The sequence below is a fragment of the Westerdykella ornata genome, assembly GCF_010094085.1.
Source record: "Westerdykella ornata strain CBS 379.55 unplaced genomic scaffold EI97scaffold_8, whole genome shotgun sequence".
Lineage (NCBI taxonomy): Eukaryota > Fungi > Ascomycota > Dothideomycetes > Pleosporales > Sporormiaceae > Westerdykella > Westerdykella ornata.
This window is the reverse complement of record NW_022986858.1, coordinates 1-25,560: the sequence shown is the minus strand read 5'-3', so window position 1 is coordinate 25,560 and position 25,560 is coordinate 1. Positions and strand designations below refer to the sequence as shown.

The window sequence follows — 25,560 nt, the reverse complement described above, 5'->3', positions numbered from 1 at the left end:
TGACCTACCTACATAGTAAAATTCGTGACTGCAAGTGGAAGAGATTTGGCTCGGAATGGGCCTGTAACCGAGACGACACTTTGACCGGCGCTCTTCTTCGCACTGAAAACTGGCGTGCCTGGTCCTGTGACGTATGTCTGCCATTGCGTATTTCTCCGGTTGAGTAAGGTCAATACGCGCCTGGCCGTCCAGCATTGATTCTAGTGTAGTTCAATTATACAAGGTTAAGCGGTTATGATGATGGTTTGAAAAGCAGGTTAATGCCATTTCATTGTATCGTGTGCCTCCACCTAGCTAAATTCATCTCTGTGGCAGAGTGAAGTGGATTCCATCCCTATGTGAAAATATCTGAAATGACCTGGACCTTGAGGGATTTGGAATCCAATTTTTGCCCTGAGCAGTGTGAATTCTCGCATAACCCCAGTAAGAGGCCGAATTCATGCAAGAGAAATCCAGTAGGAAAGCTTCCACCGGAGCAAACCCAAGGCCGTGAACAAGCCGCACCTTCGTTCGTCATCGGCCTAACCGACCATAGCTAGGAGCCAGCCGCTGGCCCTTTTCCCAAGTATAGCAAACTCGTCACAAGCGTGATCCCGTAACCTCCTGCGTAGTGGACGGCTTCTGGACGCTCTGTCGGTGTTGTAATTCCTTCGTCGGGTGTGTATGGTCATGAAATTCGCAAAGTCTCGTTTCCTTTGAAAAGGCTCCGCGTCCCATACCTCCCGGCGCCGACTTCGTGCCATATAGTTTGAGGATGACATCCGCGAGAAAGTCCTGAGGATACTTTTGGCGGTCACTATCAAGGTTTTCCCATTTGAAGGTCTTTGCAGCATCATAGACAATGAACTTCCTCAAGTTTGACTGGGAAGTCGTGTTGTCGTAGATGTACTGCAGCTGCGGCGTTGGGAATGTCCATTCCTGGCAGATGGTCTGCCACAGTGCATCAATGCAAGCATTGCAGAGCTGTGGGATGATGCGGGCATCTGCAAAGACGTACGTCTCGCAAATGAGCTGATACCCGAGCGGAATTTTTCCGTTGGGACCAAGGGCACCGTAGAGGCAGCCAGTGTCGACCCAGTGGAAGAAAACTTTAAATGCCTCTGGGTTGTCGTCTGGCAGTTTGATGGCATTTTCTTTTCCTTCCTTCCAGTTTTGGCTGAGGGTCGCTTTGAAATAGGAGGAGTAATACGTAAGGAGTCCCCTGTGGATATGGAATTGCATTTCGGCTTTTCCGACTGTCACGGAAACGATTGGTCCATAGTTGTTTCTACTTGGTCAGCATATTCATGTGATTTCTTGAGTAAACGTACGGTGAAAAGCGCGCTTTGACATATGGACATTTGGGAATCGGAACCAGTGGTCCCGCCGCTTGGTTCTTATCCTGTCCGGAGGGAGGATACATTTCCCCAGATCTTCACGCTAGTCGTCTGGCTTTATCCAGTAAGGCGTCGCAGATGCGAGGAAGGAGGAAGAAAGAAAGGTATTGACGGATTGTTCGGCGGGACGATGAAGGGATTCCGTCGCCCTTCTGGTTTGAGAGCCGTGTTACGCAGTGAGATCTTTCTCCACTGAAAGGAACGGTTGACTTGATAGGAGGAGAGTGTCAGGTGCGGGGTGTAGGAGGGAAGATACCTCCGGATAAGTTATATAAGAAATCAGGTGAGGTGAAACTTTGCCATCGGCTAACTCATTTGGGGTGAGAGATCTCACCGACAATCAAGGTGGCTTCTTTTACCTGGGTGGATCGGAAATTATGTCATCTCACCGCTATGCGATACACAGTGCAAACTCAGTGGAAGACAGAGAGTGTAGGGGTTTTTGATTGCATCAATGGTGTTAAGCGACACTGTTCATTGTCATCGTGTACTGCAGCCGAGTTGTTGGAAATACAGTCTCCTTTGCGTAACTCAATAAAGCAAAGAAAGCATAGCAGTGGAAACTCATAGCATGATGTAACATGGGCTCTGCAATTGTGCGGTCCAATCTTGATGAGCCCTGTCTCCCCACCTTCTTGATACCTCAGGCAGAGTCGATGCCATTCCCAATAAACAAGCTCTCCCATGTTTCAACCACCTCCATCGTCGGATGTGAACAGTATGGAAGACGTCTTGCAATAGAACGGGCTGATGGAAACAATCCATGGGCAACCTGATGGTGTCTCGCACTCCAAACAGTCACAGGACGATCCCGCAAGCATTATTCTTCTGACTCTGTGCTTCACATGTGTTAGCTAACCTTATGAATCAAGCAGTAAATAACCAACTTACACTGAGGCGGAGCGAGATCTCTCGGTATCGGCCGACGTGTCTGGGTGCTCGTGATACTCGCACAACTTTTTTCTGAGATTTTCGATGTGTTCCTCATCTGTGGGCCTACGTTCAAAACTTGGGATAACGAGAGTCCCCTGGGACACTCGTGCGAGGATGTCAGCGAAGAATTCTGCGGGTGGGTATTTCTCTCCTTCTTCCATGGATTCTGCCCAGTCAATACACACAGAGTCGTCCTGGATGAATTTCCTTAAACCGGAGGCAGATCTAGTGTTTCTGTAGATGTACCCAATGTCTTCAGCGGGGAAAATCCAGTCAGAAGCAGTCTTCTGAAACAAGAGGTCGATGGCGGCATTTCCCAGCTCCGGGATCCCTCGCGCGTCAGAGAAGACATATAATTTGCAGATCAGCCTGGAGGAAAGAGAAGTTCCTTCACGTTCAAGACGCTCCGTGAACAGCCAATGGAAGAAGGCTTCGAACACCTTCGCGCTGTCCTCAGGGAGCTCGATGATATTGGAGTTGGCTTCTTTCCACGCTGGACTGAGCGCAGCCCGAAAGTACGAAGACCAATATGTCAATAATCCTTCGTAGACCTGGAAAGAGCGTTGTCGCTTTCCTTTCCCTACAACAACGGTTATCATTTGGCCGTAAGTCTTTCTGCGTCTGGGTTAACGAGATGTGTGATCTTTCCCAAGGCATATCTACTTACGGCGACGGCCGCTTCCTAGCGTGAGGACACTTCGGAACGGTGAGGTCAATCTCCTGGTCAGACTCGTCGTCCGTATAGGTGGACTCGTCGTCCGTATAGGTGGACTCGTCGTCCGTATAGGCGGACATTGTACGCGGATAGGGTTCGTCAGAGCGAAAAGATCAAGCAGCCGGATGCTGGTAGTGCTTGTGTGTTTTGCAGAACAGACGGTGTGTAAGACGGAGGAAGGCGCTTTGAAAAGTCTTCGGCGCCGGTGAAGGGAAGGTGCCCTTATCGGATTGACGGGTGAAGTCTCTCGCTCACCGCCAAAAAGTAGACCGGTGAATGTGAACGTGGAACTCGGTCTAACTTTATCACAATGTGCGTGAGCTTGCGGTGATTGCGTTGATTGCGGTGAAGGCAGAGGTAAGATACCCTCGTTGACTGAATATCCCCACCACCCCCCCTTCCTTCCCAAAAGAAAAGAAAGGGCACGGGTTGCTCAGGTATCCCAATTCAAGCAAGAACGATTGGCCTTGGCTAACCGCGAAGTAAGGAAAACCCACAAAATTGTAATCATCAAGCATGCGCGTCATTGAGCAGCACATTTGATACCGCTACCCTATTGGCTACCCTCTTCACTGACCATATCCGGATCCACGCCTTCTTCAAGATATGTGTCTGACCGTGCTTGCTGTGGTCTAAGCGAACTACGATGTCCATGAAATACCTGCTCCAGCCCTTTTTCTTGTACGCCAGCGATGCGAGGGTAAAGGCCTTCACGTAATATCTCCTCCGAGCTCCTTCGCCGAATCGTGGGCTCGCTGCAAATGTCACGAAATGTCTCCTCTGACCGTGTCCGCCGTATTTTCGGCATGCGGCAACGTCGACGGGATGTTCGCTCTGACCGCCTTTGTGATCGTTCAGGGAACTGTGGGATGTTTTCGTGCGTCCCACGGTGGTCTGCAAAACTGTCAGTAAGCGTCTCTGACAATGTAATAGAGAACCTACATATCTCAGCATGGATTTCGGTATGAGCATGGTAGCGACAAATGTGAATTGCGCTGTATGCGGCCCAGTCCTCTAGCCTCTTAACCCGTCGATTCAGCATAGGGGCCTCATCAGCGACTCTTAAACGTTCTATGACATCCGCGAAGAACAACGACTGGTGATCTATCTCCTGAAACTCGAGGGAGTTGCACCAAACGAAATAGTTAACAAGAAGTCTGCACATGCCGCTCTGTGGACCAGCGTGGACGTGAAGATGATCCAAGGTTTGTAGTAACAAGTTGGGCGTCCGGTCCCTGAGAGTCAGAAGCATGAGTCCTATCATGTAGTCTTGAAGGGGATAGATCCTGTTCATGTGCGCGAACACGTAAATGTTGATGATTTCTGTTTCTAGAACCAGGGGGATGCCATGGTCTTCCCAGAGCAGGATTCGGCCCGTCTTCAGCCATCTTTCGACGTTTCTTAGGTTCTACCCGGGTAACAGCGCCGTGGGTCCAAGGTCAGCCGGAATGTTGCGGAACACCTCAGCGTAGTAGCCTAGCAAGTCGCGATTTGTCTCGAAAAATGGCACCCAAGGGTATATGCTATGCGCATCATAAGCGAACGCTGCCACGATAAGTGTGCATCTAACTTACCACATGGGCGGATCCGCGGCCCAAGGACACAGAGTGACCATGGAAAAATGAATGTGTTAAGGTCCCACCAAAAATGGCGGGACTTACGATGGTTATATTGTCGTTGAACAGATGCAGATAATGGATGTTGATCAATAGCGAGAGTTGAAATGGATGAAGCATAGAAAAAATGTGCTTTGAATGAAGTTAGGAAACAGTCGGAGATCTGTCTGTCAGTCTGTCTAAGTCCAGGAGATTGGGCATCCGCGACCAGCAAAATGAACAAGCAGCACAGCATGTGTGTGTACTGCGCCTTCTTCACTGAGAATTGAGTCGACCCTGGCCACCTAGAACCGTCTCGAACAAGTTCGCGAAAATGCTTTTTAGAGTGATCTAGCAGGCAGAGAGGATCAGAGGCATCCTGGGGCGATGTCTGCCTCATCTTCTGTTGCTAGCGTATTGACGTGTCGATACCAGTGAAGAGCGAGGGAAGCTCATACCGTGAGCATATTAGGCTTCCTTATCGACAATGAGATGAACAGCTTCGTTTCTCTTAGCTCTATCAGTCGCATTTTACTAGTCTTGAACTTTCTGAAACAAGCGATAACTATCTTGACTCGAAAAAGATTCAGGATGATGATGACCAAAGTAAAAGAAATATCGAAGTATTATACACAATTACATACCATGATACAGGCAGGCTCATTACCCTACAAATACATGTTGGCCAGGCGTTCGAAATAGGCCCTAGCTTGCTTCACATCCATATTCACAGCCAGCTTTCCCCGTCTCTTCTCGGTCTCCTGAACTGCTCTACCGAGTACTTCTTGCAAGACACCCTCCGTCGCGGACATGTTGGGTTGATTGACCGCTTCCATTTTCAGAGACTGGCCTGAGACCTCGCTGGGACCGACGACAATGATGTGATTGTACCTCTTCTTCTGCGCATCCGCGATCTTCTTTCCAAGGGACCGTGCGGACGTGTCTACATCAATAGGAAGATGCACGGCCGATAGTGGCCGAGGCGTCGGTCTTGCGGAACTTTCGTTGGTCGAGGGGGCGTGCGGGTGCTGCAAACCGGACAGGACTGACTGAATATGAGAGACGTGTCTCAATAATTCCGCATCTTGATTGAGCGAGAGAATGATAGCAGGCCGCGGCGAGAGCCAAAATGGGTATGTCCCTGCATAGTGCTCAATCAGAAGCGCCATGAAACGCTCTAATGAACCATAGATGGCACGGTGTACGATAACTGGCCTGCGATTCGCAGAATCTAGCTGTCCGCATTCTTGCTGCGACATTGGTGCTGCAAGTTCTTCCGGAGAAGCCTGGTATTGCAGATCAAACCGTTGCGGTAGCTGGAAGTCGAGTTGTATGGTTGCGGTTTGGTGTTCTTTTCCATTGGAATCTTTCAAAATGATATCGATCTTGGGGCCGTAGAATGCGCCATCCCCTTCGTTGAGATCCCAATGTCTGCCGCTGTTGTCCAAAGCAGTCTTCAGCTGTTGCTCGGCTCGATCCCACTCCTCCACTGTCCCAATGAAATGGTCTTGTGGTCGTGTAGACAACAGCAGCTTGTACGGACCCAGTCCGAACGTGTCATAGACCATACCGACAAACCTAAGCGTCTGATCGATTTCCGTTACGATTTGATCTGGCCGGCAGAATATATGAGCGTCATCTTGGTGAAACCGCCGTACTCGGGTCAAACCGGTCAATGCACCAGAAATCTCATTCCTGTGCAGCGCGCTGAAATCGGCGTACCGGATGGGCAAGTCCCTATAGCTTCTGATATTTTCCCTGAATAACAAACAGTGACCAGGGCAATTCATCGGCTTCAAACCAAACTCCTCATCTTGACCTGCCTCTGCGTTCTGCGTCTGTCCGGTTGCACCCCGACCTTGCACGCTGAACATGTCTTCCGCATAATTGTCCCAATGACCGGATGTTTCCCACAATGACTTCTTGTATATTGTTGGAGTTATCACCTCCTGGAATCCGAACTGGGGATACTGGGCGCGCAGGAAGGATTGAAGTTTCTGGAAGATGTAGGCGCCATTTGGTAGAAGAAGAGGGGATCCCGGGCTATATGGCGATGTGATGAATAGATCATGGGTTTGCGCAAGCGCTCGATGGTCGGTCGGAGGAGTAGGCGGGTTAGACGTCGTGGGATTTAGAACCGGATTGGCGTCGCGTGTATGGTTGGATGTCACCGGAAGACTCTCCTTCTGCGACGCGGTACAGGAACAGCCTCTAACGAAGACCCTTCCATATCTTGCTTTAGCTCTCGAAGTTGACTGGGCACATCTAAGGATATGCGACAATGGGAAAACTCGCGGTGGTGGCATTTGAAGGTTTGCGAGCTTGTTTTGACAGCCAGTTCATTACGGCTTGATATGGCTAGCGGCCTTGGCATATCAAGCCATCTGCAACCCTAATCCGACGTCGTCCTACTTTCTTGAGACTGACTGTACTTGTACTTGATGCTCGGCGTATGCAACAACAGCCATGTCTGTAGTACGCAGGGAAGAAATTTACTCAAACGTTGATCAGTTCCGCAGTGCACCGCCACAGATCCGCCACACCTCTCACCATACCAGTTCATTGGCTAAACACGTCATAGCAACTTGAAAGCGGCGACGACAAGGCAAACAACTGTACATATAAACTGCACTCGTATACTTTCTGCTTGTGTTGACCAGCATTAGTTTAACCCTTCAGTTTCCTTTTGGTGAACTTTACAACCGGGCAGTTTCCTTACATCGTTAGTTCTCATCCCTCGTCGAGCGCCACCCGGGTTCCGCAACTCATGACATGAGTAGCAGGCGAGCTCAAAGACTGCCTGGCAGCTTGTATGCTTCCTGGGAGGATGCTGAGTCTGGCATAGACGATGACCCCTCGGTATACTCAGTGTCGGACGTGGCATCGGACTCTGGCGTTGAAAGCGATCTGGAATATCCCGCTCTCGGAAACAAAGAACCGAACAAGATAAAGTATGATTCCGTCGACACTGTACAATGCAGAGGAATAGAAGGATCCGCCCGGACGTCTACAACACCGGTTTTCGAGACTCCCAGGCCTGGGAGGTCGGCTCGGCTTTCACCAGCGAACGCCCTTGTTTCGCCCAGCGCCGCCCCACGGACTAGAAATCTGCAGGAACCCACATTCATAATGCCCTCCAACTTTGGTACTCCGCAATTTGTTGACAACCCCTCCCCCACCAACCAGCCTAAGATGCGAGGCCGCAAGGTTCGCATGCCACGATCAGAATATGTCGATGGAAGATCAAAACCCCACAACGCAAGCCGACGCGTCTCTAAGCAACCATCTTCCCAGCTTCCATCTCAGGGCAACTTGAAACAGGGTCATGGATATCATTTTCAGGTACTCTGGCCCATGTTACGGTACCTGATGAATCTTCTGGGGTTGACCATGGGTTACCTCCAACCCTTATTCGCTGTCGGACTGGCACTGTGTCTGTTGGCCTTGGTGTTGGGACAAACCTCGTTCTACGTAAAGAATTGTGTCCAAACGGTACTCTCGCCCCTGTGCGCAGTGCCATTCTCTTCGCACATCCTGCCATTTTGCGCAGAGTGGCAAGATCCGGCAGGCAATAAGGCAGTCGAACCGGATTTTGAAGGACTCATGAACATTCAGTCGAACTTTGAAGATATTGTAAAAGAAAATCAGCTTTCCGCGGTTATGCCATACGTCATGAAGTCCTCGCAGGCCGCCATCCGGGATCTTAGAACAATAGTCCGGTACTCCCGGCTTCCCTCAAAGAACCAACTGGAGGTAGAGTTTGATTCCTTCATCGAAACCGCGGGCCAGGCCACTCGCGACTTGATCGCATACAACGCGAAGATTGGATTAACGGTAGACATGATCATTCACTCGAACCAATTCACAATGAGAGTACTTCATGGAATTTCGGAGGATGCCAACGCTGGGCTGCTCGAGACTGCCTTCAATAAGCTGAGCGCATTGGGCGGCTTCCAACCGCCACCGAAGTCTCTGCACGAGAAAGTCTTCGATCAGTACCTTGATCACGTTACGGCCAACAAAGAGAGGATCCAAGATCTTATCCAAAGGAGTACGGCTCTACTAACGCTCATCGGATATATGGAGCAGCGGCTTGAGGCGATGCATGAGATCGCAGTCAAAGACAAAGTGGCCCTGTCTCAGAATCGCGACGAACTTCTCACACAGCTTTGGACAAAGCTGGGGGGCAACTCAGCCAGCCGTAAAGATCATGAGAGGCAGCTTGAACTTCTGAATCAGGTGTCCCGATACCGTCACGAACTTTACAAAAACGTCAACTCGATCCTGATCAAACTGCAAGTGACCGACGCGGCACTGGAGGACTTGAGAGACACCGTTGCTGAACCGGAAAAGTTGGGGTACCGGAGAGATGTTCCCATCCACCACTATCTAGGTTTGGTAGAGAAATCAACCAATAGACTGCAGGATGCCCGAGGAGAGGCTAGGAGGCTGGAGAATATGGCCTATGAGGCTGGGATGGGGAGGTACGGTGGTGACACATCTCGGGAACTTCCTAGTGGCAAGGAGCCTCCAGTCGTATGGGCAAGGTAGATGGCAGTTTTGAGTGAGGATTTGGATGATGGTCGCTGGATTGGACGCAGGTACAGCTTGTATGGTGATCTCGAATATTGGATACTCCATCTCTAGATCACCTTGACCTCCTCTTTTCCTATACTCATGTCTACTTGATAATTCATTTCTTTTCATCCCTCGCCATCCAAATCAGTGAGTCGCCATTGAAAGAGTGCATTGCGAGACGTTGATATTAAGTTGTCTTAGCGCAGACCTCCTTCCAAGGTTCCAAGGTTGCTAGGCCCTTATCGATAAGCTTTTCACCTCTGCCCCCGCCTTGAGCAATCTACATATCCTTCACCTTAGAGATGGCGCAACCGTTCAGTTTTGGGTTCTCGGGAGACGATATAGAGGAGGATCCCAATGATGCTCAGCTTTCCAATGATTCCAATACAGGGGCACGGGGTGAGGTTCCAGCTCCGATCGAAGCGAGGCGGCATACCTTAGACGAACTGGTGAGTAGCTGGTTTCCAAAACCTGCCTATTCTATATAATGCTATATCTTGCACAAATCCCCGGTCTTCACATTCGCTATGAAATCCACGGCATGCTAACCCCTTCGCAAGCTCACCACCCTCCCCTCCAAACTCTCCTACTCCCTCCTCCGCCTCACCTCCCCAAAAGGACACACAGCCGTCCTCCCCCGGCGCGAACTCTTCGATGTCCGCCTGCAACTCATGGCTGAAGACGACCTCGACACCTCCGCGACCTCCACCTCGACCAACCCCGCCCTCTCCGCCCTCTCGTCCTCGGACCTCCAACCCAACGTCTACGAAGGCGGCTACAAGACCTGGGAATGCAGCCTCGACCTCGTCAAGTTCCTGCTAGACCGCGGACCCAGGCGAGACCTAGATGACATGTATCGCGTCCAACATGTCGTAGAAATGGGATGCGGGACCGCATTGCCCTCGTTGCTGTTATTCCAATATGCCCTGAAGAATCGACTACGGATGGACTTTACACTCATGGACTACAACTACGACGTCCTCCGCCTTGTTACCCTGCCGAATCTCCTGCTCACCTGGGTGTCCACGCTCCCTGTCCAAGGCACCGTCGAGCTCTTCGGCGAATCCGCGCAGAATCCCATCGCGCTAGCGATCCAGGAACAGGAGCAACAGCAACAGCAAGAAACCAGCAATAATCCCAAAGAGCACGACTTCGCCGCCGACGACCTAGACCTCACCCCGGCCCTCCTCACCACCTTCCGCGCCTCCCTCCTCTCCCTCGGTATAAAACTCTCCTTCATATCCGGATCCTGGTCCCCCACCGCCAAACTCCTCTCTCTCGTGCCCAGCGCCCAGGACACGACGACCCTGATCCTGGGCTCCGAAACGATTTACAGCCCCGGTTCGCTATCTGCGTTTACGGAGGCGGTGGCGGCGCTGATTAAAAGGGTGAGGGAAGGGAAGGCGCTGGTGGCGGCCAAGAGGGTGTATTTTGGGGTTGGGGGCAGTGTGGACGGGTTTAAGGAGGAGTGCGCAAGGCAGGGTTGTGTCGGGGTGGAGGTGGAGTTTGAGGGGTTGGAGGGGGCTGGTGTGAAGAGGTGTTTGGTTGAGGTGGAGAGGCTGTGATGGGGGAGGGTGGTCGAAGGGTGTTGGGAGTTGTGAGTTGAAGATTCCTATGAGGCTGTTATGAGGTTCATGGGACATGGGAGATGCGTTGAAAATGGTTGTTCGTTTCTTTAAGTCACTATATGAATACAGACGTATCTAATCTACCCAGGTATCAAGCCTTCATATCTACTCTTGTTCGTCGTCTTACAACCTCTGATCCGGGTACGCAAGTGCAATATGCGCCTTCTAGTACCAGGGTTATTCTTCTCCTCCTGATCCTCGCGCACTGCGGCCCCAAATGCGTCAACCAAGTCGGCTCCGGAGTCGCTCGTACAACTTCTACGCGCAGAATCCCATCGTATTCACGGTCCTACTTCGCACCGCCCTCCTGCGGCGTAAGGGGATCCTCCTCCTCCATCGCCAGCGCCGCCTCGACCACATCCTTTGGCAACTCCAGATGGCCCGTATCTTCGCCAGCCTCCTTCATGGCCTCGATAATCTCCACCCTTCGCAGAATCTGCCTGCGTATCTCCGTCACGGCGGCGGCCAGGACAGCCGCCTCGCTGCGGCCATGGCCCGCCATGCCGGGCACGATTTCGGCGAGCCGATCATAGGCGGCGCGGATGACCTCGCGGCGACGCTGCTCCGAGTCGGTATGGTTCTTCTTCCTCTGCAACTCGGTGAGGCGCGGGCGGTCGGCTCTGCCGGTCGCGGTGGTGCCGGTGGGTGACATGGATTGGTGGGAGGAGGAAGGGATGTTGGAGAGGTTGTTTGTGGTGATGGTGGTTGTTGTGCCGTTTGATGCCATTTCGGAGAGATAGGTGATATTTTGTGTGTTCATGATATGTCGTCAGGATGGCGCACCAAGCCGGTCCCTTGCGGTGACGTGTTGATGAATCCCTTGCGATTTATCTTCAGTCGATGCCCTCGGGGTATAGCCGTCGTCGTGGTAGAAATGGATGGTGAAGTGATGTTTGCGGAAGGGGGATGGGGATGAGAGCAGGTAGCACCCTCGGCTCCTCTGGTGGCAGGTGCATCGAGCCGTCCGCTAAGAAGGAGCGAATGTGTGCGGATGACGAGCGGTGACGTTCGGAGACGCGTGGTGGCGACATACGATCGTGAGGGAAACGCGACGGCGTGAAGATGGTGAGGCGGCCGGGCGCCGTTCAAAGTTCCAAGGTAGCATGTGACATCGAGCCCTGTGCACGGACCAGAAATCGTATTCGGGGAGGGGCAACCCCAAGGGGGTGTGTGGCTGTTGCTCTCGTGGCTGAAACATCGAAGGAGGAAAGGAGGAGGGGTGAGAGAGGGTAGCGCTGAGAACGGGGGCGAATCCATATCAAAGGCCAAAGGATTGTTTCTGCTTGAAGCTAAAGAAAGATCGTCAGCGGTAAGCCGACGTGGCCTTGCTGTTGGTGCTTGCTGTTTTATTTACGCCTTGCCTTGCCTGGCCCGTGGATCTATCTGTGACGCACCACACCCAGAATACACCACCACGACTACTACTCACCTCCAAGCACGTCGCAGTCCCTGGGCATGCTACCACTGCCACTGCGGAAAGAGATCGATTGCCCAGGGAAGACGATTACTGCTCCTGTGCTAACTTTTGCAATCTCCGCACCGCCCGCGGTTCCAGTATCAAACACCAACCCCTCGCCCACAGCTCTGTCTCTCTAGCCCACGAGAGCAAGTTCAGCCTGGGCATTCGATTCCTTCTCCAAAGGTGCTAGCTAGATCACGATAAAACGCATTCCTAGCTTTCAGAGCTCTCCGGGACTTCAGCCCCTCGCCCACTATGTCGTCCCGGAGCATCAATCATCGCAGACTAAACAGCGTCCAGCAACAGGACCGCCTCCAACGCCAGGGCTCCAAGAGCAAGCGCACCGTCTCCGCCCAAGATGCCTACCTCTATGCCCTCCGCGTAGCCTACCTCGCATACCTGCTCCAGCCGCGCCAGAAACGGGTCCAGCATGTCGCTGCCCCAAAGCCGGTCCAACGCTCCTCCACCTCCGTCGCCGATCTCGTCAAGGATTTCTCCCTGATCCGAGACTCCAAGAGCACACGATTCCCACATGGGTTCATGAACGAGTTGGATAAGCGCATAACAGGGGTCTTGGTGGGAAAGGAGCGGCGACCGGAATACGCAGACGCCGCCGTGAAACGCACCTTCGCCGTCTTCCTCAACGAGTTCAAAGCGCCCCAATTCCGCAAATCCATGGAGAAGGACCGTAGAGTGGAGGATCTGCTGCTCATCTTCTTCTCAAATGCGACCAAGGAGCTCGGCAGGGGGAAGCCCCCGGGCGACGACAGCTGGAAGCTCATGGTGGATCGTCACGTCGCGCTCTTCGTGAGGTTGATTAGCTCGACGCTGAGGGATCATGACTGGGCGAGGGATCGGCCGGAGCTGAGCTCGAGGCTGAATACCATGGAGAAGAAGCTACTCATGCATGACCAAGATCTCTCGGCGGACAATCAGCGGAATGGCGGTGCGGGCGGGTCCTCCATCGAGGTCGAAGTACCGCGGAGCTACGAGGTCAAGGATATGCCATTGGTGCTGGTGGTGTCGCGGATATTCGGTATATCTTACCAAGACGTGCAGACGGACGTCAATCGGTACAAGTCTGTCTGGACTGAGAAGGCGGCATTGCAGGACTTGAAGACCTATCAGGCACATCTGAGTTTGATGAGCAAGAAAACGCTCAACAGCGACGATTTCGATTTGGAGGAGGCATACGAGGCGTGGAAGAATCAGGAGATCCCCGATCTGTCGCAAATGATATTGGCGATTGTGCAGTCGAACCCTGAGTTGGCGAAGAGCTCACCTGGTGGGAGTCTACCTCAGTTCAAGCCCAGTGCCGCAGCAGATGTAGGGTATTCCGACGCATCCATCACCAATCCGGCCTCTACGGAAGCCTCGTCTTCCTACGTGATTGACCAGCCCGTGGATATGAGCGCCCTCAGCCTTCACGACAGCTCGGAGGATGATGGCGCTGCCTTCACATTTATCCCTCCAGATCCTAGGACATACTACCGTGCCATCGTCAAAGAAGCCCTGACTTACGACCTCGCCGACACGGAACTCCAACCCAGCGAGGCAACTAACGAGACGCCCTCGATAAAATTGCTGTCCAAGCAGTCGGCAGAGCTACTGAACGAGATTGCGCTGCGGTGGAGACTTCCGTACCCCTCACGCCTCGTACTGTTTTTAGATGTAATACGGGAGAAGTATCAAGAGCGGGAAATCGACCTGGACACTCTCGACGCCGCCTTCAACTACGTCAAGGAGCCACCGCCCACGGACAAGAAGGCACACAGGATGAGCCACGTACCAGAGAATCTGTTCGACCGGACAAAGTGGCCCATTGCTGATTATGCGCTCAACCAGCAGATATTGAGCGCTTTGCATGACTGTCTGCTGCGGGAGCTCTTTGAGATGATGCTCCTGGTGTACGATACAAAAGCGCCACCGCTTGGTCCAATTATGTATGTTTTAAACAATCACATCTACGATGACCCCTTATTCAGCGCGGCACCCGAGGCTCTGGACGAGTTCACGTTGCAGTTACAAGGGGCACTTCGGCAACGGGCAGCGGAGGTATACCGCGAAATGCTCGCAAAACACATCCCGGAGATGAAGGAGCAGTGGGAATTCTACCACGTGATAGAGCTCGGGCGAGCCGTCGTCAAGTTGTGCGAAAGGATTCAAAAGCGCTACCGCAAGAATCCGCAAATCATGGGCGTCAGTCCCATGATGTGCCTCGTCGAAGAAATGTTCCCTGCGTATGCTGCAGACGCCCGAGATCTCGTCGCCCGAATCATGGATGTTGCGCATGAAAAAGGTGAGGAGGTGCCTATACCGGATGGCTTCGAGTTGTACAAGGAGCTTGTCGATATTCGTCGCATTCACGCCGAGGCTCTGCCAGGACGTCGCTTCGGCTTTAACCTGGAGGGCTTACTGCAGGACTTCGTCTGGAGATGGATAGAAGCCACGGATGCGAATATCGTTGGCTGGGTGGAGAATGCGTTCAAAGCGGATCTATTCAAGATTGAATCACAGAACCCGGACCCCTCCGACGACGAAAGGCACAGTGTCTCGGTCGTTGATATCTTTCGGTCGTTCAATCAAAGCGTTCAGCAGATCATATCCTTGAACTGGGACGACGACCTGCAGTATGCGAAGTTCATGACAGCTCTATCAAAGTCGATAGGACGTGGGCTGGCTAGGTACTGTGAGCTGCTCGAGCAGAAGTTCAGCAAGGAGATGGATCGTCTGACGCCAGAGCAAGAGGCGGCTGCACGGCAAACGCGACAGGAGAAGTGGATCTCTATGGCAAAGGACTTTTATGGCCAGAAGGATACGATCGAGCCTTTCCAATTTTGGCCCGAGGTAAGAATTCCGCTTGAAGATGCACAACTCAATACTGATTCCCGTGCAGTCTCTAGTGAAACTGAACAATGTCGAGTATGCAATGCAGCAGCTTGACAAGTTGGAGCGCGAGATCAACGTCGATGCATGCGCCGACGTTATACAGAAGAACACGCCGCCCGCGTCACAACGGGACCGCAGACCCGCCAACTACGTCTTCACTATCAAGATCATAGAAGCGGAGGACCTCAAAGCATGTGATATCAATGGACTTAGCGATCCTTATGTGGTACTGGGCGATGAATACCAGAAGAGGCTCGCGAAAACTCGCGTCATTTATGGTAGCCTGAACCCCCGGTGGGAGGAGACAGTCGATATCACGACCAATGGTCCTCTCAATATCATTGCGACGATTTGGGATTGGGATACACTTGGCGATCACGACTGTGTCGGTCGCACGTCTCTCAAACTTGATCCTTCGCATTTCAGAGATTATATGCCTCGGGAGTATTGGCTGGATCTGGACACGCAAGGCCGATTGCTACTGCGTGTTAGTATGGAGGGCGAGCGTGATGACATTCAATTCTATTTTGGCCGTTCGTTCAGAACTCTGAAGAGGACTGAGAGAGACATGACGCGGACCATTACGGACAAGGTGTGTAATTCAGCACATGTGTTGACGGTGCTAACAACGTGCAGCTCTCGGCATTCATCCACCACTGCCTGTCTCGCAGAGCTCTGAAAGCCATGCTTAACAAGGGTATCTCTGTATCCTCGGTAACGAGCTACTTCCGAGCAACGAGACCACAGTCTGTGGCCCAAGCACCCACACAGCAGGATGTTACGAACGCTCTGGAGCCGCTATTCAATTACTTCAACGAGAACTTTGCAATCATGAAGCAGACTCTGACGGACTCGGCCATGATAATGGTCATGACACGGTTATGGAAGGAAGTACTTTCCACCATTGAGTCTCTGCTCGTCCCTCCGCTGTCGGACAAGCTGTCCCAGCAGCGTCCCCTGACACAGCAGGAGCTTGACATCGTCTTCAAATGGCTCAAGGTGGGTCCGTTTGTCATTTCGCACAAACCACCACTAACGACACCAGCTCCTCTTCGACTTCTTCCACGCCGTCGACGAAGACGGCAACGTCAACGGCGTCCCCATGGACATTCTCAAATCCCCCAAATACCACGAACTCCAGAACCTCAACTTCTTCTACTTCGAAACGACCGAAGACCTCATCCGCACCTCGGAAGCCATGGCCGCCGCCAACGCCAGGCGCCAACAGGAACACTCGGCGAGGTTCCTCAACAGCAACAGGATGTCGGCGCCGGCGGCCATGGGGCCGCAATTCGGAGGTGCCATGGGCCTGCTGGGGATGCCGACGAGGAAGCACAAGACGATTCTTCTGAGCAGGAACTTGGGCACGATGAAGAAGGCCAAGGAGGAGAAGAGGAGGGAGGCGCAGGCGGAGCCGAATGATGATATGATTCTCAGGATACTGAGGATGAGGCCTGAGGCGGAGAGGTATTTGAAGGATCGGAGTAGGCAGAAGGTATGTCTCTGTTTATTCATATCTTCCGGCAAGGAGCGGCTGGATGGCTAACGACGACGGTTTAGGAGAGACTAGCTGCTGCGCAGGCGGCCGAGATGATTGTGCGGCAGAGCCTCAATGCGGGCGGCGGACGGATGACGGGGACGCTGCCGCGGAGGTAAATCAGCATGAAGATGCGTCATCTGACTGAGCGGTTGGGCGTCGAGCGTTTGTGTACTAGGGTTTCGGGGTTTTCTTCTCTTTTCTTCTCTTTTTTCTGCTTGTTATCTAGATACCTCTGCATGGTCTTATTTTTCTCCTTCTACGGTGTCTTCTGGATGAATGATAGCAAGGCCTTATGGCTTATGGGCTATTGCTACTGAGGCAATCGCTATGTCTTCTAGGCGCTTTCTTCTTGGATGCGGGTGTCTGGGCCGGGAGGTGTCATAATGGGGAGTACGGATGTCGGAAGAAGGGATTAATTGCACGCTTCACTTCGCTTGGTGGAGATTGTTGCTAAGGCTTTGCACGTCCCGAGTGAACACTTCTCGTGCGATTCCTGTGTCCCTGAGAGTACCTCGTTAGCTAGCGCAAGTAAGCCTGATTGCAAGGTCTGTTGTGATGCTGCACCTCTTGGCCGTTTGATTGGAGGTGGAAGGCAGCAGTAGGAAGAGTGGCCGGATGGGTGTTGAGTCGGATGTGAAAGGAGGCGGTACACGAGGTTTTGGGGGACGTGGAAGTGGGGTATAGGGAATGTAATAGTGATAATAATGTGAGGGTTTTGCATTTGAACAGCACTGTGCACGTGGTATCTTGTAAACATGAGTGTGATACGGTTTGCTATATAAGTAGAGAGCTAAACAGAATCAAAGATGAACTACGCGAGAAGTAGGGGAGCAACGAAAAGAAGTACAAAAGCCTATAGCTATAGATGGCATTTATTAAGGGTCGGGACCAATGACCAAAGAGAAGGAAATGTTCTTTTTTTTTTTCATTTTTCATTCTTTTTTTTCCTTTTTGAATTGGTTTTCCAATTTTCTCTTGCCGCATTTTCGTCCTAAAAGCAGATTCCCTGGAGGAGATTTCACTAGGAAAACGATCAACCCCCCCCGTTTCCCTGCAGCTACAGTGATATCAATCTGGACATTTCTACTTCTCTCATCGTGAACAGCAACCTTGTCTGATACTAGTCCGGGGTTTCTTCCTGCCTCCACACTCGCGACTGCATGTCTCGCTCAAAATAAAAGCACATTTAGATCTCGGACCTCGGGTTTGGAAAAACGGCCGTACTCCTTGCTCAGAAGCAGGCCAAAACAGATCAAGGCCGAAAGGAAGAGAGAATGAAACGTGGGTTTCCCGAGTACGACACCCATCCCCAACCACATCGCCACTGAACAACCATCGCTCGTCCGCACAGCCCAAAAGACCCAATCACCTCAAACCTTTTTGCTGCTTTCGCTCCTCGAGCCAATGGTAACGAAATCGTTCATACCCAAACCCATTCATCTCTCATCCCATGTCAACACCCCCTCACTTAACGAGCATTCATCGCCTCCGACAACCCAAACCCCCTCTCCGCAACCTCCTTATCATACGCCTCCACCTCCCACCTCGTCGGCCTCTTGCCCAACCCCTCGCACCGTATCGGTCCCTGGCCAGGACACCTCACCAATTTGAACCGATACACGGCGCCCTCATGCTTCAACCGCTCATATCCGACAACCTCGTACAATCCATCGTACCGATATCCCCTCTCCGGCCGGTACGGATTGCCCGAGGGCAGATTGGCACTACGGATCAATCTCACCGGCTGCCTGTCCACGTTGGGTCTGCCCTTAGGTAAATCGCAACTCTCTATCAGCCTAGTCGTATTCTCCGTCGGTGCCGTAGCACCATCCTTCGCTTCCGTCCCACAGTACAGCACCACGTCGCCCTCGTCCTTGTCTTCGTAGCCGCTTCCTCCGGCGACAATCACACTATACGCGCCTTTGCCCTTCTCACCGAAGATTCCGCCTTGGGCCGACCCGTGTGCGCCATCCCGCACCGTGCAGAGCTGGGTAGGCCACCACTGCCCCAGCACGAGATCGCCCTGGCCGTAGAAGTTTGCGTTGCGGCCGTACTTTCTCTTGAACTTGGCGTCAATCTTATCGGCGCTGCGGTTGGCGTCCTTTGTGAGGGAGGGAATGATTCCCCGAAGCAGCTCGATGGAGAAGTTCTTCTCGGACCACCGGACGTAGAGCTGTTTCGCGTCCTCTCTGATGTCGAGGGGGAAGGAATCCGCGGTGCGGTTCGTAGGGGAGAAAATGCGGGTAAGGCCGTTGTCGAGCATGTGCGCACGAGCGAGGACGTACTCGTCGATTCCCGGGAGGAATTCGGCTTTGTGGATGTGGTTGCGGAGCTCGTTGAATTCCTTGTCTAGGGTGGCTTGCCACTGGATAGTAGGGTTGCTGCCGCGGGAGGTGGAAGACGAGGCGGTGGCGGATTGTTGGATCAGGGCCTCGCAGCGTGAGATGCAGTCCTTGAAGCTGCCCAAGGTGGCGTGGAGCTGACGCTTTGCTGGGTCTTTGGCCGTTTCGATCATGCGGCGGGATTTGGGGTTGATGGTTTTCCACCATTCTTTGACGACGGCAGTGGGAGTGGCTGTTGGCGAGGTGAGGGTGTTGCGAGTGGGCGTTGTTGCAGTAGGTGAGGTCGAAGCAGTAGTGGTCGTAGTGGTAGATGACGAAGCAACGGGTGCAACGGGTGCAGCGATGGTTGGTGTAGGCCTAGGCCGTGAAGTAGAAGGCGCGTTGGAGGTAGAGCCACCAACAGCCTGCGAGACGAACAGCCCATCACGCTGGCCTTCCCTAGATGAACCCACCACCGTCGTCCGCGGCGATATCTTCTTTCTCTGTGTCTCCCGGATCTCGCCCTCCTCCGTTTGCGATCGCCGAACGTGCAAATCCTCATCAGGCATCTGAACAGGAGCCCCGTCGACCTCCCCTTCTTCCCTCTCGGCCGCACTCTTCTTCCTTCCGTTCGCCTTCTGCTTTCCCTGTCGAGCTAGATGCGCAGTCCACAGATCAGCCGTCTTCTTCTGCTTCTCCGCCATCTGGCGGTTATGCTCCTCCGGTGTCAATTCAGCCATTTGCTGCGCACGCTGCATATCTGCGCGCGATTGCGCTGGGAGAACCCACAGCTTACGCAACTTGGCGGGTACTTCGTCAGTGGAAATCCTAACTGCAGTGGCATATGAAGTCCTGGTAGGAGTAAAAGAAGACGAAGAAGAGGAAGAAGAAGAAGAAGAAGCAGCGACAGCAGCAGAAGCAGTAGTCGAAGGGCGCTGCTGCAGTCGTCTCACTTGCTCCACGGTCAGCATCTGGGCGACACGAGCACCTTCAGCCTGTCGCTCATTCCACCTGCGAGTATATTCTGCATGGGTTATTCCGCCCACTTGCTCGGCTTTTCTGATTTGAGCTTGCAGCTCTTCGGAGAGCGCCAAGCGGGGGATGCCGATGGTCCTGCGGTTCTGCGCCATCGGGAAAACTAAAAGGCACAGAGCGAGGATGGAGTTATTGGATGAGAGTGTGTTCTGTTCGAGGGTTGTTAAAGAGAGAATGAAGAGGTTGTTGTTGTTGTCATTGTTGAAAGTAGCGGAGGTAAAGGTAGAAGCTTAGGTAGGGCGAGACAGGTAAACGACAACGTCTGCACCACTCACTAATACAGGATAGTGGTGTGCGACGATAATACCTCGAGATGCGGAGTAAGGATGTCGGCACTGTAATAGAATGCGACCCGAACGTCTGCTTGACAATATGCTCCTGCACTCACGTCCTGTAGGGAGGAATACCCGTTTCTCTCGCTTGACGCACGGGCTCACCTGGCGCACGATTTTCGCCGAGCAGCTTCACAGGCTTTTGAAGCTACTAGGCCTCACACAAATCTTTCTATCGCCTGATTTTAAAGACTAATAGGCAATCAAGTATGGAGAAAAGGTCTAGCTAGGTAGCTAATCGCAATATCTTGTAGGGAGGTTGATATGCCGCCCCCGACGATTTGTCGCCTGCGGGGCCTTGACGACCTCAACAACAGATTGCTTGCTGCTATCAAGCTTCTGAGGGACAATTAACTACTGTTTCCTTGCTTTTTGAGCCTGCTTAGCAGACTGGATGTCCTTTTGGAGCTGCGCAGCAGCAAGCCGGTCATGTCTGCTGTCCTCCTTTTCCTGCTGTCTCCGTGCCTGCTCTTGAAGCCGAATCTTCTTTGTAGTAGCCTTCATACGACGCCTCTCCTCCAAAGCCTGTTGCTTCTCAGCTTTCTCAATTGCCCTGCGCTGGATATCCTCCTGTTTTTGGAGTCTCTCTGCCCTAGCTGCCTCTGCTTTTTGCACCTCTCACTCACGTGCTATCTGCACCTTGTTTGGGCTCCAAAAGATCGCACCACCATCCTGATTTGGAGGTAGTTCAAGCTGGAGCACTTTGCCTCGCTGCTGCCACTTCTTCTCATTAACTAGCACTTTCTTCAGGCCTTGAACCTCCAATTTCAACAGTATATTCTGGGTCGATAGCGAGTGGATCGTCTGTGAGAGCTGCTGGGCCTTAGAATTATACACATCGTCAACTACTGCTCTCAGGATCTTAGAAACCTTCCTCCAATCCTCAGCTATGAGGACTGACCTTGAGCTCTCACTAGATGAAGGTCTCTCAGCCTCAGGGTTGCTGAAACGATCGAGGATGATGTCAGGCTGGAAAGGATAGAGGCTGCAGGCTTTGAAGCCAGAGAGGATCTATTGTGTGCGTTAATCCGTGATTCCTTGGCATTTCGCATCGCGTCTCATCCACCCACATTTTTTGTATGAGAACTCAGACAGAAATAAACTATACTGGAATCCCCACATACATCTACTAGAACTAGGTCAAACTTGAAGCTGTACGTTTATATGGGCAGAGGCCTATACTCACCTACTTATGGTGTTGCAGATGGCTCCAAAATGCACCCGTACGACGTCTACTCGAGCCGCTGCCGCCCGCGTATCTCCTCCGCCATCTCCATCCACCCGAGTTACGAAACTGAAGCTCAAGCTGCCTGCAAAGAGTGCCCTAAAAACTACGCAGAAAACGCCATCTAGGGCAGGTGTTACGAAGAAGAAGAGGGCTCCGCCAGTGCCTAAGAAGTCAGCGCATTCTGTACGATAGGGTAAGCAACTTACCCAAACCAACGAAGATATAGAGGGTGAGGATGAGGATGAGGAGAGGTTTGAAGCTCGTAACGCCACAATTACTGCAGAGCTAGATGAGTTATTTGCTCTCCCTCTACCTGGCCAGCCTCCCTCGTCGCCACCGATGGTTATACAGAGCTCATCTCCTCCACCACCTGAGCCAGTATACGACATTGAGATACAGTATCTCATCCATGTAAACAAGCACCGTGAATTGCAGGATTGTAGGAGTATAACACGGTGTAACTTTACGATATCGGCGATCGAGGACAAGGTTGAATCTCTTATCTCATCGGAGGTTTGTTCTGTACAAGGGAGAGAGTTTGACTGGGTAGGGAGGTTCATACAGTTCCGGGCAGATCACCCAAAGGGCAGCTGGATAAGCATGACGTTAGCTGATTTCAGTATCTTGGAGGGAGTCCGACTTACTGAGGCGATTGACAGGCACCTGGGATGCTTCCGGAGACCAGTAGATCACGTAGATGTGAAGCTGGAGATACAGCTTAAGGTGGAGGCTCTCCAAAAGGCCTTCCGGACAAAGACAGCAAATGAGCCTTCCTCTGATCCTCAAGATAAAGATACTCCATTTCGAACCTGCCAGCTGCTAAGGGAGGAGCACCAGGCTGCCCACGCAGAGGAAATTGCAGCTTCTATAAGCCACCAAGATGCTATTCACCGCATGTGGGAGTGCTGTACTGAAGAGTGTAACAACTTCAAACACTGGTGTTTTGTCTCCGGAGGTGCTCACTATGCAATTTGGCCTATAGATGGCGAGCACTGGTCGAGGTCAAGAGTTACTGGAGAGTCCAGCATCACCCTCCCTCACCATCATATAATCGAGGGCATGAAGATCCGAGGTGATCAGCTCGCATTAACCCAAATAACAAGAAGAGGAGGAAGCACGGGGACTCGTCGTCGTCAGATGTAGGTTATCGACTGAGGAAGATGCAAGAGCAATTTATGGAGAGTTAGTTAATGAGCTAGATGGTGCAGATGCAGGAAGATGAGGCCATATGCAGTGAGCGGAGAGATCTCCAGCGCCTCCAGCTTGATCAGGTGTACGCAACAGTCAGGCCATCTGCTGTACATCGGCCAGCAACTCCACGAGATATTACCTCTGCTGGTGAGGGTGTTGCAAGCCAGCCAACCTCCACCCAAAACACTACCTCTTCAAGCCCAGTTTCCAGCGCAGGGAAGGAGGATACATGCCAGACTGTAAAGGACTTTTTTAAATGGCTTATTGCGCAGCAACCAGCGGAGGATCGTGGGCCATACGAGGCAGCACAGCGCGTGGTGATTGAGGAGATGTGGACTATTAAGGACCTAAAAGATATGGCGAAGTTGAAGAGCGATCTACACGATCTGGCGGTTAATCGATACAAATTAAAGGATGGAGTAGTACGCCATTTCAAAGAGGAGCTTCGGCACTTCAAGAGTGTATATCGTACAGCTAGTAGTTTGGTAGAAATAGGCACGAATTTGGGCACTGAAAGTAGGTAGTGAATCACATATATGGTGGCGAATATCGCCAGATTCTTCGACTGTAGCTACTGTCAACTACTACTACTCACCCACCTTACTCCTCTACCTCAAATTCGAACTCCCCCATCCTTTCAAGCTCTCTTATCTCTCTCCGTGCACGATCTAATACATCCTGCTCAACATACAGACCCCCAGCTGCGTACTTGAAGTGCTTCCTCATAAATCTATCACACTTTCACTCACCGCCGCCTGCAGAAAAGCCCCAAAGTTGCTACGGAACCGCTGCCGGATGTACAGATAATTGCGCTTAATCCACGCCTTTAAGACCCCAAATGAGAGCTCGATTGGATTGTAATCTGGCGAGTATGGTGGCAGATACTGGATGGAATACCCGGCGGATTCTATGAGGCTACGGACCTCATCATTCGTGTGAATTGACACATTATCTAGGACAATAACCAGTGGCTTTGGACCATAGATAACTCGGAGAGTTGGCAGCAGAGTATCTTGCAGGTATGTGAGGAAATCTTCATGGTTGAAATAACCCTCCTTTATAGCAGTACAGCCGCTAATATAGCCGTTGACAGTATAGGCAGGGAGAATCGCCCAAGTGCTCCCACGGGAGATATCTTGCGTGTATCGAGTCGTCGAGCCTACAGGTCCGTAAGCCATGTGGCCATCCAGTTTTCTCATTGAATATAGACTCGTCGAGGAAGACTATATCTTCTGCTGCGTAACGCCTCATCCTCTCACGATAGTATGCTCGAAGCTCCTCATTACGATTAATCGAAAATGGCGTCAGAGTCTGGTGGCTCCATCCTTTCCGGGAGAGGAAGTGGGAGACATTTGAGCGATCAATTCGTACGCCTCTCTCCACCCATAACCAATACGCAATCTCATCCTGATACATCCATCCATGGCAGATAAGCTGTCGAAATAACGTTTGCGAATCGTCATCAGATATATGAGGTGGATGGCCGAGCCTGCCACATACAGGCGCTCGAACTGAGCCATAGTTTTTGAGGTTATTGGCCACGTTATAAACCGCTCCTTTCGAATAACCCTCCCAATCAGCAATCAGTTGAGGATGTCAACCTAGTAGCAGGAATCGGCATATATTCAATCGTGTATGATTACTGAGTCCGTGGGTGCTGATAACAGGTAGAGGAGGAGGCTCATTAATTGTGGGCAGCGTGGAGACTCCGTGGACGTGATACATGGTCTACTACAGTTAAAACTGCAACACCAGGGTATTACTATATTTGGCTATACTCACTGCAATTACAGCTTCAATTTGGCACAGAAAAATACTATATATCGAGAGATTCAGGTGAGTATTCTTCCTGTCTGCTGTACCATACAAATTTGTGTGGAGGATGAGACGCGACGTGAAATGCCAAGGAATCACAGATTAACGCACACAATAGATATTCTTAGCTGTAAAAGCCTTCTCCCAGGCAGCCCAGAACATACGGAAGAAATCTCACTTTGTAATTGCTGAGATAGCCTGAGAATCCTCCATAAATCATGCTACCTCGTACGAGTAAGCCTGTGAGAGAGGCCGGAACAAAGTAATATCAAGTGGCTGCAATGTATGAGTACTATGAGGAGGATAGACTGCTAGGAAGATCTTGTTGTCGTCACAGTACTTGATGAAGCTCATGTTGATATGTGAGCTATGGCTGTCGAGGATAAGCAGTCGATACTGCTGTCGAGCCTTTGCTTTAGTCTCTCGATCGAAGATAGTCTTCAACCATTGCAGCCCGAGGTTGTCGTTCATCCATCCACTAGGAGATGAAGCAAAGAAGGCCCTGTGTATCGTAGGATCAAAATCCTACAGCCACGAGTCTTGAATATTACTGTCAGATGGTAAGCTAGTTTATGAACATCCCATCTGGGACTGAAGAGGAGGACTGGGAGAAACTGTCTGTACCGGTACTGTCTGAGGACATGTGGCTAGTGATTTTGCAGTGGCTAGTGTCCTGCACAGCCTTGGTGCCCAGAGAAGGAACATCAAAACCGGTGTCAGGCCTCAGCCTCACCCACAGGAGCACACACCTGAATACAATCAGTCAACCCATCTTCATTCAATCTTTCTGTCACCGTGACATCTTCAGATATCATCAAATCTGACAATTAAGAGTCTCACTGCCTTTATCAACATGTCTACCAACATGATCAACAACCAAACTCAAGCCACTCTGGCTACCAGCAAGGACTGGACCTCCTGGTTC

The 25,560-nt window shown here is 51.8% G+C and overlaps 12 protein-coding genes across 12 annotated transcripts; 4 read left to right on the top strand and 8 right to left on the bottom strand.

Moving 5' to 3' along the window:
- Positions 1-262: 262 nt before the first annotated feature.
- On the bottom strand, positions 263-1,608 carry EI97DRAFT_466515 (uncharacterized protein). Its single transcript, XM_033801538.1, has 2 exons — positions 1,311-1,608; positions 263-1,267 (listed from the first exon to the last, which is right to left on the bottom strand). The coding sequence occupies exons 1-2, from the start codon at positions 1,400-1,402 to the stop codon at positions 580-582; spliced, it is 780 nt and encodes a 259-aa protein (XP_033654482.1). The 5' UTR covers positions 1,403-1,608; the 3' UTR covers positions 263-579.
- Positions 1,609-2,196: 588 nt separating this feature from the next.
- EI97DRAFT_457689 (uncharacterized protein) lies at positions 2,197-3,104 on the bottom strand (the record flags this gene model as incomplete). Its single annotated transcript, XM_033800842.1, has 3 exons — positions 2,197-2,215; positions 2,268-2,924; positions 2,977-3,104. 3 exons carry the CDS (start codon positions 3,102-3,104, stop codon positions 2,197-2,199), a joined length of 804 nt encoding a protein of 267 aa, XP_033654481.1.
- Positions 3,105-3,340: 236 nt separating this feature from the next.
- Positions 3,341-4,764, bottom strand: EI97DRAFT_303836 (uncharacterized protein). Its single transcript, XM_033794547.1, has 3 exons — positions 4,599-4,764; positions 3,967-4,547; positions 3,341-3,918 (listed from the first exon to the last, which is right to left on the bottom strand). Exons 2-3 carry the CDS (start codon positions 4,316-4,318, stop codon positions 3,578-3,580), a joined length of 693 nt encoding a protein of 230 aa, XP_033654480.1. The 5' UTR covers positions 4,319-4,547; positions 4,599-4,764; the 3' UTR covers positions 3,341-3,577.
- A 523-nt stretch (positions 4,765-5,287) lies between these two features.
- On the bottom strand, positions 5,288-6,925 carry EI97DRAFT_375709 (threonyl-tRNA synthetase; the record flags this gene model as incomplete). The annotated part of the gene is made up of 1 exon (XM_033795525.1): positions 5,288-6,925. The coding sequence occupies one exon, from the start codon at positions 6,923-6,925 to the stop codon at positions 5,288-5,290; it is 1,638 nt and encodes a 545-aa protein (XP_033654479.1).
- A 907-nt stretch (positions 6,926-7,832) lies between these two features.
- On the top strand, positions 7,833-9,170 carry EI97DRAFT_375481 (uncharacterized protein; the record flags this gene model as incomplete). The annotated part of the gene is made up of 1 exon (XM_033795507.1): positions 7,833-9,170. One exon carries the CDS (start codon positions 7,833-7,835, stop codon positions 9,168-9,170), a length of 1,338 nt encoding a protein of 445 aa, XP_033654478.1.
- Positions 9,171-9,499: 329 nt separating this feature from the next.
- On the top strand, positions 9,500-10,762 carry EI97DRAFT_375727 (uncharacterized protein; the record flags this gene model as incomplete). Its single annotated transcript, XM_033795526.1, has 2 exons — positions 9,500-9,646; positions 9,758-10,762. The coding sequence occupies 2 exons, from the start codon at positions 9,500-9,502 to the stop codon at positions 10,760-10,762; spliced, it is 1,152 nt and encodes a 383-aa protein (XP_033654477.1).
- A 352-nt stretch (positions 10,763-11,114) lies between these two features.
- Positions 11,115-11,477, bottom strand: EI97DRAFT_375640 (uncharacterized protein; the record flags this gene model as incomplete). The annotated part of the gene is made up of 1 exon (XM_033795521.1): positions 11,115-11,477. One exon carries the CDS (start codon positions 11,475-11,477, stop codon positions 11,115-11,117), a length of 363 nt encoding a protein of 120 aa, XP_033654476.1.
- Positions 11,478-11,528: 51 nt separating this feature from the next.
- EI97DRAFT_303675 (uncharacterized protein) lies at positions 11,529-12,517 on the bottom strand. Its single transcript, XM_033794546.1, has one exon. The coding sequence runs from the start codon at positions 12,080-12,082 to the stop codon at positions 11,582-11,584; it is 501 nt and encodes a 166-aa protein (XP_033654475.1). The 5' UTR covers positions 12,083-12,517; the 3' UTR covers positions 11,529-11,581.
- A 22-nt stretch (positions 12,518-12,539) lies between these two features.
- EI97DRAFT_489478 (uncharacterized protein) lies at positions 12,540-17,035 on the top strand (the record flags this gene model as incomplete). Its single annotated transcript, XM_033802221.1, has 5 exons — positions 12,540-15,131; positions 15,181-15,765; positions 15,810-16,172; positions 16,219-16,668; positions 16,734-17,035. The coding sequence occupies 5 exons, from the start codon at positions 12,540-12,542 to the stop codon at positions 16,827-16,829; spliced, it is 4,086 nt and encodes a 1,361-aa protein (XP_033654474.1). The 3' UTR covers positions 16,830-17,035.
- A 1,146-nt stretch (positions 17,036-18,181) lies between these two features.
- EI97DRAFT_441713 (uncharacterized protein) lies at positions 18,182-20,164 on the bottom strand (the record flags this gene model as incomplete). Its single annotated transcript, XM_033799713.1, has 1 exon — positions 18,182-20,164. The coding sequence occupies one exon, from the start codon at positions 20,162-20,164 to the stop codon at positions 18,182-18,184; it is 1,983 nt and encodes a 660-aa protein (XP_033654473.1).
- Positions 20,165-20,755: 591 nt separating this feature from the next.
- Positions 20,756-22,018, bottom strand: EI97DRAFT_500601 (uncharacterized protein; the record flags this gene model as incomplete). The annotated part of the gene is made up of 5 exons (XM_033802669.1): positions 20,756-20,997; positions 21,028-21,412; positions 21,526-21,553; positions 21,588-21,810; positions 21,943-22,018. 5 exons carry the CDS (start codon positions 22,016-22,018, stop codon positions 20,756-20,758), a joined length of 954 nt encoding a protein of 317 aa, XP_033654472.1.
- An 810-nt stretch (positions 22,019-22,828) lies between these two features.
- On the top strand, positions 22,829-23,344 carry EI97DRAFT_500600 (uncharacterized protein; the record flags this gene model as incomplete). The annotated part of the gene is made up of 1 exon (XM_033802668.1): positions 22,829-23,344. The coding sequence occupies one exon, from the start codon at positions 22,829-22,831 to the stop codon at positions 23,342-23,344; it is 516 nt and encodes a 171-aa protein (XP_033654471.1).
- Between the last annotated feature and the right edge of the window lie 2,216 nt (positions 23,345-25,560).

Coding starts and splice junctions, on each gene's coding strand:
- EI97DRAFT_466515 (XM_033801538.1), bottom strand. CDS start 1,402: ATGTATCCTCCCTCCGGACAGGATAAGAACCAAGCGGCGGGACCACTG. Junction 1,268..1,310: donor GTCAAAGCGCGCTTTTCACC/GTACGTTTACTC, acceptor CTGACCAAGTAG/AAACAACTATGGACCAATCG.
- EI97DRAFT_303836 (XM_033794547.1), bottom strand. CDS start 4,318: ATGAACAGGATCTATCCCCTTCAAGACTACATGATAGGACTCATGCTT. Junction 3,919..3,966: donor CGAAATCCATGCTGAGATAT/GTAGGTTCTCTA, acceptor ACAGTTTTGCAG/ACCACCGTGGGACGCACGAA.
- EI97DRAFT_303675 (XM_033794546.1), bottom strand. CDS start 12,082: ATGGATTCGCCCCCGTTCTCAGCGCTACCCTCTCTCACCCCTCCTCCT.